At 40.0% G+C, this 11,356-nt stretch overlaps 1 protein-coding gene across 1 annotated transcript in view; it reads right to left on the bottom strand.

Moving 5' to 3' along the window:
- Positions 1–87: 87 nt before the first annotated feature.
- Positions 88–11,356, bottom strand: part of CCDC73 (coiled-coil domain containing 73) — a 242,138-nt gene continuing 230,869 nt past the window's right edge. The window contains exons 26-28 of the mRNA XM_084629795.1: positions 6,974–7,077; positions 6,363–6,545; positions 88–1,144 (exon numbers count right to left, since the gene is read on the bottom strand). Coding sequence (XP_084485921.1) covers positions 890–1,144; positions 6,363–6,545; positions 6,974–7,077 — 542 coding nt within the window. The 3' untranslated portion in view covers positions 88–889. The remainder of the gene's footprint in view (positions 1,145–6,362; positions 6,546–6,973; positions 7,078–11,356) is intronic.

The raw sequence follows: 11,356 nt of genomic DNA, 5'->3' as shown, positions 1-11,356 counted from the left end.
TTTTAAGAAATTAAAGACTCAACCATGAGCTACAAAAGCAATAAAAGTAAAATGGGAAAACACCTTGAGTTTATTAATGCATTTTTAACAATAATGAACAATGACCATATTGGCTATGCATTAATTCTTTTTGGTTCTCTCAATTTTAATCCTTTCTTTCTTTGAGGGGGAGGAAGGGTGGAAAGAAGCAGTAGGATGATGATTCAAGTAATTCTAAAGTGAGTGGAAATGGAAAAGAAGAGAAATGATTATCAGCTGGATAAAGAAAAATTAAATCTTTATGAAATTGCCACCTTATCTCTGTAAATGATACATTTGATGACTTATCTTTTAAGAGGCAATATTTATTTTAAAATTCAGATTGTATCTATTTCTACTTAGTACGATATTAAAAAAAAAATTAACTCCTCTTTAAGATCTGATACATGTAAACAGCAGACGTTCTTATTCCTGTGCCAGTTAGTGAGTCATAACGGTTTGAAGGAACCATTCCATTCTGAGACATCATTTGTCCCTTTTGTTAGATAGTTGTGCTAGTGCTCATTCTGGCAGAGAAACGAGAAAGTCCTGCAGCTACGATTTTTCAACATCTGAAGGAGGTACAGTTTTTAAATACATCACAAATTACACTTAACAGACATATACTTACAACACTTGTTTTAAATTTTTAACTTCTAGCAAAAATTTTGTAACAACTTGCAAGGACTTGAATTGCAGAAATGTAGGGAATCTATTTTCTTTTAATACAGTTACATCAAAATACTGGGGTGGGGGGAATCATTGTCGAGTTTGCAGTCTAGAGTTACCCACAGAATAAAATATGCACCTCTTTACTTCCAGTGGAAGAGTTCTACAAAGTTTTCTATGATATGCATATTCAGAGATTGAATTATTTTTCTGTTTTGTCCCCTGTCGCAGCTTTTTCTAGACTTTCTTCATATTTTCTTTTTCTAGACTGGTGGAACCTTTCTAAATTCAAAAACTTTTCAGTGTCATTGATTTGACTTTTTATAAAGAAGTTATGAGAATCACAATTCTGATCTTCCTTGCTGAGTAAACTTTCACTTGAGACTGGTGTGTCTGCATTGGAAGCCAGATGGAAAAGCTTCTGCTGGTGGCAAGATACAGAAACTCCTGCTTTGACCTAAGAGAATAAAATGTAGTATTATAAATGCATTAGACTCAGAATAACTTGATGTATCTAGAGATCCAGTGCAAATTACTGAATTTTGAAGATTAGCAAGTAAGGAGGAAACAGACATGATTAACAGTGAGGATAATGCATTGCAAAACTAATTTCATTTAATTTGACAAGCATAGTTTGGTTTTAATTTATTCTGCTTCATAATGTCTTAGTAAATGTACTGTATTCTATAAAAATAATGAAGTCTTAATTTGAGACTTAAATACAGAATATTCTCTGAGAATTGGGGAGAGACTGCCAATTTTGGATTAAGTATGCAGTTTAGCAAAGTATTTGCTAATGTACATTATGCCAGTTGGAGATATTTTTATGTAGTGGTCCCTGTCACAATTTAAAAATACTCTTCATTCTTCAGCTGACAGTCAGTGAGAAAAAATGGGCCTCATGTTGTTAAGAGCTCTTTTTGCTCTTCCTTTAGTTTTTTGGATGGTTGTGTTTACCATTTGGTAGAGACACAATCACATCTGATCGACTCAAGAATGTACAGTGTTTTCTGCATTCAGCACTGACAGATGATAAAGTAAGTGATCAAAGTTATATCTTCAGACAATGTAGGTATCTTTAATAAACCTTTTCACTTTCCCCTAAGAAAAAAAACCTGCAAGAATTTTTAAAATAAGTTATTTGCTCCCTTGAATTATGCACTCCATTCTGCCTTCTACCAAAACAAAACAATGGTAAACCCTAAGGGTACATTTAATAGAAGTAAAGCTGCACTATACATTTTTCTTTTAGATTTTAGCGTTTGTTTTCTCCCTTCCGAGGACTGCCACTCCTAATGGAGTAGGAAAGTGGAATCAGCCATTAGAAACTTGGCATTTTTCCCAATATACTACTTGTGTTCAAACTGCTTACTTTGTTTTAAAATAACATAGAATGGAAATAGTGTCCTAGTTACTGTGGTTGTGGATAATTACTAGAGTAAACCAACTCTTTGCACAGCACACATTAAGTGTTACAAACCTGTAGCTGGTTTGGTGTGGGGACATTTTATTGGTCCACAGCTCACCTTTCAGACAAAATATAATGAATTAACAAATCATTTAACTGCTTGCCAGATTATTACTGCGCCACACTGAGTGGTAGTTTGAAACTCCATTTCCAAGAACTGCAGTTCTGCTATGTGAGTCCTTGACATATGGGGTCTCAAGGAGTTGGCTTCATGCACATGTTGTCCATCTGACTGAAGGTGTATCTAGCACTTTTTGACTATATATTAGGGTGATTTTTCAGTTACAGGCAGAGGGAGTATCTCTTGAAGCTGTAAGGGCACTGACTCCACACCACTTGTTAAAATAATTATGAAAAATAAAAATACATATCTAAGGCCTAACCTCCTATAAGACCCATTATCTCTCATTCTTGTGTTTTTATAACCATTTTTGCATTTAAAAAGGAATATTGTGAGTATGTTTCAACTGTACACTAAAATAAGAGTAATTTATGTCAGAGTATGGAAAAATATAATAGTTATTTCTTTTATGGCCAAATGCTGCTCCACACTTCTATCTCTAGTAAGATCCAAAATGTAACAAAACTGTTGCAGTTTCACTATGTGGGCTGCCATGCAGAGAGACTGCATTATATGTAAGACAATGAATGGTGGATCTGGCTCTTCTCCACAGGCCTGAAGGACTGTAGGCAAACTGTCCATTGCCAATGCTTCCACCAGCCAGAATTCCCATTTAGGTTGTGCATGGAACTATACCTGCACCTTCATGTTAGACTGGCAGGAGGAGAATTGTTTTTGCACTTGGCATTGCTAGTAAGGTTCCCATGTGCAAGGCCATTTACTAGGGTTTTAGTCCAAGAGGGACCAGCATTTGAGCCCTGGAAAATAAATTGCAGTAGGTAGTATGTGTAGAAGCTCATACATTTAATACAGATATGTTACAGTGTGTTTGAAATATTGGATGGCTGTGTGAATCCCATCCACTGGATTTAAAATTTGTATCATTTAGGTTTTTAAATGTTAAAGGATCAGAAATGCTTTAAAACTGCAGATTTCTGTACCTGGGTTGATTGATTCTAATGAGTGTCATGCATTGCTGTGTCAGTCTTAGTGACAAATAGAACAAATGCTATTAAGCTCAACAGGAACTTGTTATTGATAGAAGCTGTCATTAAGAGAATGTTAATGTTACGCATTTAAGCACTCAGGTCAGGAAATGAGTTAAGGATGCACATATGCACTCTGATTGCAAGCACAGTGTATGGATGCTTAATACATTGTTCTATACAATTCCTCGATTTTCCCCCTTCCCCCCATAATCTTAGGTGCACTTGTGTAGTATCTTGTACTATTTTTGTCATTTGTATATATTTATTCTATTTTCCATGTTATGGTGGTCCAGGTCATCCTTGACTTAGACTTTTATATGGTACATTCTTGCTTGTCTTATCCAAATACATGGCTTATTTAGTCAGCAGCCATATCTTATACAGTTTTTTTCAACCACTACACATACATCCTTGCATATAATTCGTGAGGGTCAGGTAGTTATGAAATATATGTTAGCTATGAAATATCTCCAGTATCCCAGCAAATTTTCTCTATTGCTGTTGCACCTAATTTGCAGTATGCTTTGTGAAAATGGCACTATGATGTATCTACTTCTGATAGAAATGACTACTGTACTATGTCTGGTACACACAGTACTACAAGATACCACACGTATATCTAAGGCCTAGTCTACACTTGAAGCGCTATAGCGCATCTGAAGAATACGCTCTATGCCAATTGGAGAGATCTCTCCCATCAGCATAATAAAACCACCTCCGTGAGAGGCAGTAACTGTGTCGGCAGGAAAAGCTCTCCACTGACATAGCGCTGTGCACACCAGTGCTTCAGTTGGTGTAATTTATGTCATTTGCGGGGCGGCTTATTTACATGAGTGACATAAGTTATACCGACGTAAGTGGTAGCGTGTGTAAGCCCTAAAGTTGTAGAAAAGCTGTATGTATTGTATCTGAGAAAGTCTAATTAAATGATCATATATTATTATGATGCATAGGTACAAGGGCCAGAATTAAGGTTTTTACCTTGTAATTTCCTGGTTTATGACTGTTTATCCAACTTTAACAGCCTCTATTTTTTCTAGGTTTGCTTTATTTAAAAAAAAAAAAATCTATATTGCAGAAATGACTTCACATCACCAGAGTGTCTGATCCCATGCACCTTAGGAGGTCTTCAGGAGAGAGCTCTTCTCCCTGTAAACCTTAGTTGTGCAGCTTTTTACCTGTCAAGATGCAGCGAATGAGACATGTCTCATAATTTATGAATTGGAGCAGGAAATGTTTCAGAATTAAAGGGCTCAACTAACAACAACAACAAAAAAAAAAAACCCTAGCTTTCCTTTTTTTTCCAGACTAATGTATTTAGTTTGTGCTAGAATACAATTTATTCAGCGTGCTGTAGCACATAATTAGTACAGTATGATATGATAACAGTATAAGTTGTTAGTGATCAAGACAACTCTTAACTATTTTTAATCCTCCAGCTCCCCTTCTTTATGCCCATAAAAGTTAGTCTTGAGGAAATAACTTATTACAACTGTAATACCAAAACGAATGGGAAGAGGCAGAAGCAAAATCCCAGACTGGGGCTTTATAGATTCAACACTTTGAAATGCACCTGAAGTCATAAGTCAGCAAGATGCACTAGTTATGTCTCACATATGTCTAATCCACAAAGGCAAGCGGCTACGTTCTCCCCCAGGTGAAGTCTTTGCTTGGCTTTCATGAATAGCCCTAGGTAGAGCACAGTTCAGTAGTGTAGACTGGAAGTGACAAAAGTGGGTATACATGCAGTCAGAAGTGTGTATATTAAAATAAAAACTGCAACCTCTTGTCTTGCTGTAGCTAAGACATGTTGGTCTACTATTTTAACTAAGGGCAGATATAGCATGTCCACTGTTTAAAAGGAGTGGATATAATCCCTGCCAATTTATCCAGGTACTTCTCCCTACCACGCAGCATTAACTTCAGCTCATCCTTATCCTTATTCCTATCTTTGTCACATGTGGAAAGAGCAAACACAGTGGAATCTGAGTTAGGCAAAAGAGTATCATGAGCATACTGATGGGCATGCAGCCCAAAACAACTCAACTTTCGCAGGTGGCCTCATCTTTGTTGAAAAAGAATACTGATAACATGGAAGTAGTGTTTTGGGCAGCTGAGTTGTTCAATACAACCCTTTGAGATTTATCCAAAAGGAAGGAATAGTGCTACCAGAGAACAAGTGAGCCAATGGTATTGAAATGGTGCTGAAATAGTATTGAATGTGATTCAATAAAATCAGTAGACCTCTAACCTTGGTGGTCTATCACATGAAGATGTCAGTATAATTATCTCTACATACCCAGGCCTGAAACCAGACCAATAGGATCCAGTTGACTGCCCACCATCTTCTCAGTAATCATTTCCAAAATGGAAGGTCCAAGATGGTTAATTCACAAGTTGTCACCAAAAAAAATCACCCTTTGAAGGTATGTTTAATATTGTGCCTTAGAACTTGTCTCTTTGAGACAGAAACCAGACTTAGCCCTTTTCTTCAGGGTTTTGCATAAAGTGTTACGTACCACAGAGATCTCCAAAATGCAACGTGAAGCATGGCTAGTTTCCTCTTATATGACAAATTGACCCTAGAGAATGACAGGTTTCCTCTTTTAATTCTCTGCTTATGCATACATTGATGTATACCAATGTGAATATTCTGCCTTATCAAACAAAGATGATAATGAACAAATTCAAAAGCAATGAGCAATATATATTTTATTGCAGCATAGAACAAACTAGCTAACAGCTATTGCAATTCATATATATTCTGAATTATTTTATTAGATAAGTAAACAAATAAAAGGAACATAATATGCTTGTCTTCCTATATTGTAGGTGATCATTTTTATTGAGGTACATAATGAACTACCTCACCCTCTCCTCCCAAAACAGACTGGCTAGCATCTGCTTGATTTATATGCTGTGACTTTTTCCTGCTGTTTTCTATCAACATTAATTGTGAAAAATGGTGCCATGTTGCCCTCTTGATATTATTTTGGAGATCGACTAGGTCTTAAAACATCCAGATGCATACAGTTCTACACATATCTGTGGAATTAGCTCACCGAGGTCTGCTCTGCAATATTTTTAATTGACTTACATGTTCTGTGGGAAAAGAAGAATCATAAAAAGTCTTTGCTATTGCATTCCATTCTTCACTGGGATCTCTCTTGGGACCTCGATGGATACTTGAGGTATTCGAAGTGTCAGCAACTCTGTTAATACTGGTAGAATCTGATTGACAAAAAGGAAATGGTAACAACTGCAATTCATTTTCTAGGTACTAATTTTAGAGTGACCAAACTTCTGGTTTATCTCTGATCTTAAGAACCACAAGTGTTTGTTTTAAATCACAGAATTTTTGTTTTGATTTTACCTCATTTATACTTTGTTGTTTTTCTACACTTTGATCTTACTGCCAGAAATTCTGTTTCAATAGCAGAGCAGCAAGAATTATTTTTTAAATAAAGTTTCCATTTTAATAAAAAGTACTGTTTACCATCATTTCTTTTATATAATGCATTACAAAGAGTCCCAGTATTAAAATAAAAAGATATTTTTTGGTAAATAATTCCAAAGAGGAGGAAGTTACTCACCTTGTGGGGTAATGATATTTCATTGAGATGTGACCCCCTATAGGTGCTCCATGGCAGGTGCACTTGCATCCCTGCACTGCTGATAGGAGAACATTGGTGGCAGTGTTCATTCAGCCTGCATATGCGCTGTCACCTCCTCATGCTCTACCAGGAGGCCAACCAGCATGCCCAGGTGAATCCCGCTCGGTTCCTTCTCTACTGCAGAGTCCTTAACAAGAACTGCGAAGAGGGGAGGAGGGTGGGTCTTGGAGATCCCTGGGGACACAGATCTCAAAGAACCATCATTGCTCACAAGGTGAGTAACTTCCTCTTCTTTGAGTTGTGTCCCTATGGGTGCTTCACTGTAGATGACTCCTGAGAAGTATCCCTAATGGGAAGCTGGGACTTTGGCGCTGTTATGGATGACAATACTGCAGAGCCTAATATAGCATTGGAAGCGGACTCCTCAGTAATCACACAGTGTTCTGAGAAGGTATGCACAGACTCTCAGGTTGCTGCCCTGCAGATTTCTGATATGGGGACATTCTTGAGGAAGGTGACAGAGGAGGAAACAAACCTCGTGGAGTGTGCATGGATTCCGGACACTATGTTGTGAACCTGATAACAGTGTTTGATACAGTTCGAGACCCATTTGGAGAGTCTCTGGGTTGATATCGTTGTACCATTAGATCTTTCCGTAATGGAAAGGAAAAGATTAGATTTCCTAAAGGCCTTTGTCCTGGCCAGGTAAAAGGCCAGGGCTCTCCTAACATCTAGGGTGTGCAGTAAAGCCTCCCTGTTATCACAGTGAGGATTAGGGTAAAATTTTGGGAGGTGAATCAGTTGGTTTATGTGAAAAGATGAGGTCATCTTGGGGATGAACTTCAGGTGCAGTCTGAGAGTAACCTTGTGCCGAAATAATATAAGTGGGTGGGGGTGCCACTAGTGCTGCTATTTCCCCTATTCTCCTTGCTGAGGTGATCTCCACCAGGAACACTGTCTTAATAGGCAGGTATGTGAGCTAACAAGTGGCCATGGGTTCACAGGGTGGTCTAGTCGGGCTCTTTAGTACTAAGTTTAGGTCCCATATTGAGGTGGGGCATCTAGATTGGGGGAAAAGATTTGCTATATCCTTAAGGAATTGTTTTGTAGTTGGGTGAGAGCACTGAGAATCCCTCTATTTGTTCATAGAAGGCTGCTATGACTGCTAGGTGAACTTTGAACGAACTAAGAGACAGTCCTGATTTCTTGAGAGTCAGTATATGCTCCTGTACCATTGGGAGAGTAGTAGATGGGGAAATTTGCTTGGAATTACACCAAACCAGATATCTAGTCTGCTTTTGCAGGTAAGTAAACAGGGTAGCCCATTTCACACTATGTAGTAACACTCCCTGTACCTCTTGAGAGCTGGATCTTTATATGTGCTGGAACCATGAAGGAGCCACCCCTGAGTTGGAGTATCCGCAAGTTGGGGTTGAGAGTGTTTCCTTCGTTCTGCGAGAGAAGGTATGGAGAGAGACTAGCAGACATGTTGCCAGCTGTGACAGGTAAGGGTATCACGTCTGTCTCAGCTAGATGGGAGCAATCAGTAAAACATTTGCTTTCTCTTTTTATTAGGACTTTCAGCGATAGAGGAAATGGGGGAAAGGCGTATAGAAGGCCCTTGTCCCATGAGAGAAAGAGAGCATCCCCTAAAGAGTGCTGACTGAGGCCTGCCCTGGAGAAGTAGCATGGGCATTACTTGTTCAGGTAAGGTAAACAAGTCTATTGTCGGTGTCCTTCAATGTCTGAATATGCCATAGAGTACTACTGAGTTATCTCCCATTCGTGGTTGTGTAGGAACTTGCGCCTGAGACGCTAAACTGTCGTGTTCTGCACTCCTGGTAGGTAGGCCGTTGATATCATAATGCACCAGTTCCATAGCATTAGTGCTTCCTCACAAAGGGAAAGCAATCTGGCGCCCATTGATGATTTATGTAGTACATACATGCTATGTTGTTTATCATGACCCTTGTGTGCGTACCTCTAATCAGCAGAAGGAAATAAGCACATGCATTCCTGACCGCTCTGAGTTCGAGGAGATTGATATGAAGAAATGCCTCCCTGGGTGACCACTTTCCCTGTGTTATGAGGTTGTTGAGATGTGCTCCCAATCCTATGAGGGATGTGTCAATGGTGAGGAGTAGTGCTGGAGGGGGACTGGGCTGTGTGAACGAGATCCCTGTGCAGATGTTTGCTGGGTCCTTCCACCACTTCAAGGACTGCTTGACCTCGGTGGGTAATGATAGGGGCTTGTCTAGGCTATCTCTGATTGGCCTGTAAACTGAGGTGAACCATGACTGGAGACACCTCATGCAAAGCCTGGCATAAGCTATCACAAATGTGCCTGCAGCCATGGGCCCCAACAGTTGAAGGCCGTGTCTGGCTGATATTTGAGGGCTGGTTTGCACTGTCTCCTCAATCTATTCCACTCTTATAAAATCTGTATTGTGGGAGGAGAGTGCTCACTCAGAGACAGTCGAGATTGGCTCCTATAAATTCTAATCTCTGTACTGAGGTTAACATTGATTTTTGGACATTGATTTGTAGGCCCAGGCTTCTGAATAAGTCCATAGTCATATGGGTAACCTGCAGAACTTGGTCGAAGGAACGAGCCCTGAGGAGGCAGTTGTCTAAATGGGGATAGATCATGATTCCCTAGAAATGAAGATGAGCTGCCACTACAATGAGGACCTTGGAGAATACTCTGGGAGCCGATGATAGCCCAAAGGGGAGTACCCTGTACTGGTAGTGGTCCTGTCCTGGGGTAAACATGAGGAACCATCTGTGGGATGGTAAGATTGAAATAAGCATTCTGAAAGTTGAGGGCCAAAAAAGTCTCACTGTTCCAAAGCTGGAATACTCACTGTTAGAATGACCATCTTGAATTTTTGAGCCTTAATGAACTTGTTGAGTGCTCTGAGGTCCAGTATGGCTCTCCAACCCCACTTTTTCTTGATTATTAGGAAGTAACGAGAGTAAAAACCTTTGCCTCCTACTTGTTGAGGTACTGGTTCTCTGGCTCCTACACAGAGGAGTTGATCTATCTCTTGTCACAGTAGACTCTCATGAGGAGGGTCCCTGAAGAGGGATGGGGAAAGGTGTTGTGGGGGCAGGGGAAGGGAGGTGAAATGAATGGAATACCCATTAAGGATGATTTGTAGCACCAATTTGTGAGATGTTATCCGATCCCAGGTGCTATGGAACAGCCAGGTGGCATCCAAAGGGATGTGAAGAGTTGTTTAGCATCAGATGGTGTTGGAGGGAGTGGTCTGCCGGTGCCCCAACTAATCTATTAAAATTGATGTTCTGAAGTGGATGGTTGGGAAGAGGGAAGGCTGTGTGCCCAATAGTTTGCGCTTTGAGAATCTGGCCTTTTTCCTTTGTGGCTCATAAAAGCATTGAGTTTGATAGGGTGCTGTGCATGATTTAAGTGAGGGCTGAAGACTCTATTTTCTCTTCTGTGAGGTGTATAATCCCCAACGACCAAAGAGTAGCCCTGGAGTCTTTGAGTGTGTGGAGGGATGCGTCCGTCTTTTCTGCGAACAGTTTAGTGCCTTTGAAGGAAAGGTCCTCCATGGTTGTCTGTACTTTCTTCGGGAAGCCAGATAAATGTAGCCAAGAGGCTCGTTGCATCACAATTGCTGTGAAGATGGATCATGCTGCAGTATTGCCTACGTCAAGTGGTGATTGAAGTGCCATCTTGGCTACCAGTTATCCTTTGATAATGGCCCTAAACTTATCTCTGTGTGATTGATCAATAAACAAATTGAGTTTGGAGTAATTGAAGTAGTTATATTTTGCTATTAGCACTTGGTAATTTGCGATGTGGAATTGTAGTGTGGCAGAAGAATAAGCCTTTCTTCCAAAATGGTTGAGGCGTTTCTAATACCTATCATTAGAGGTGGACTTCACCTGGTGCTGACAACCTCTGGAGTTCACCACATCCACAACGATCAAATTAGGGGGTGGATGGGAGAAAAGAAACTGTGCCCTTGGTTGGGATGTAGTATTTCTTATCAGATCACTTACAAATTGGTGTGACCGATGTATGGGTCTGCCATATCAATTTGGCTGGATCCAAGAAAGCCTCATTGATGGGGAAGGCTTCTCTGGATAAAGAAGAGGAGTGTAAAATGTCTATCAGCTTATGATTCTTTTACCTCTAGAAGCAATTGTGGTGTGATTCTTTTACCTCTAGAGGCGATTGCAAAGTGTCTGCCACCCTCTTAGGTCTTGAAAGAATTTAAAGTCATTCGTAAGAGATGGCGGAGGGGGCATCTCTGCCTCATCTGGCAATGAGGACGAGATGTTGGTCAGTGGTGTGACCTATTTGTCAAGGTCGGCAGAGGCTGATGGAGGGCCCCTTGTTGATTCACGGTGACCCACACTAAATGTTCAGGAGGTGTCATATCTATATTCCTCCCATGGGTCCCAGTAAGGCCATTGGGATGGCAGGAAGTACATTGTCATCCATACC

The sequence above is a fragment of the Lepidochelys olivacea genome (assembly GCF_965140295.1).
Source record: "Lepidochelys olivacea isolate rLepOli2 genome assembly, chromosome: 6".
Lineage (NCBI taxonomy): Eukaryota > Metazoa > Chordata > Testudines > Cheloniidae > Lepidochelys > Lepidochelys olivacea.
Note: the sequence above shows the minus strand (reverse complement) of the source record. Positions and strands in the feature narration are given on the sequence as shown.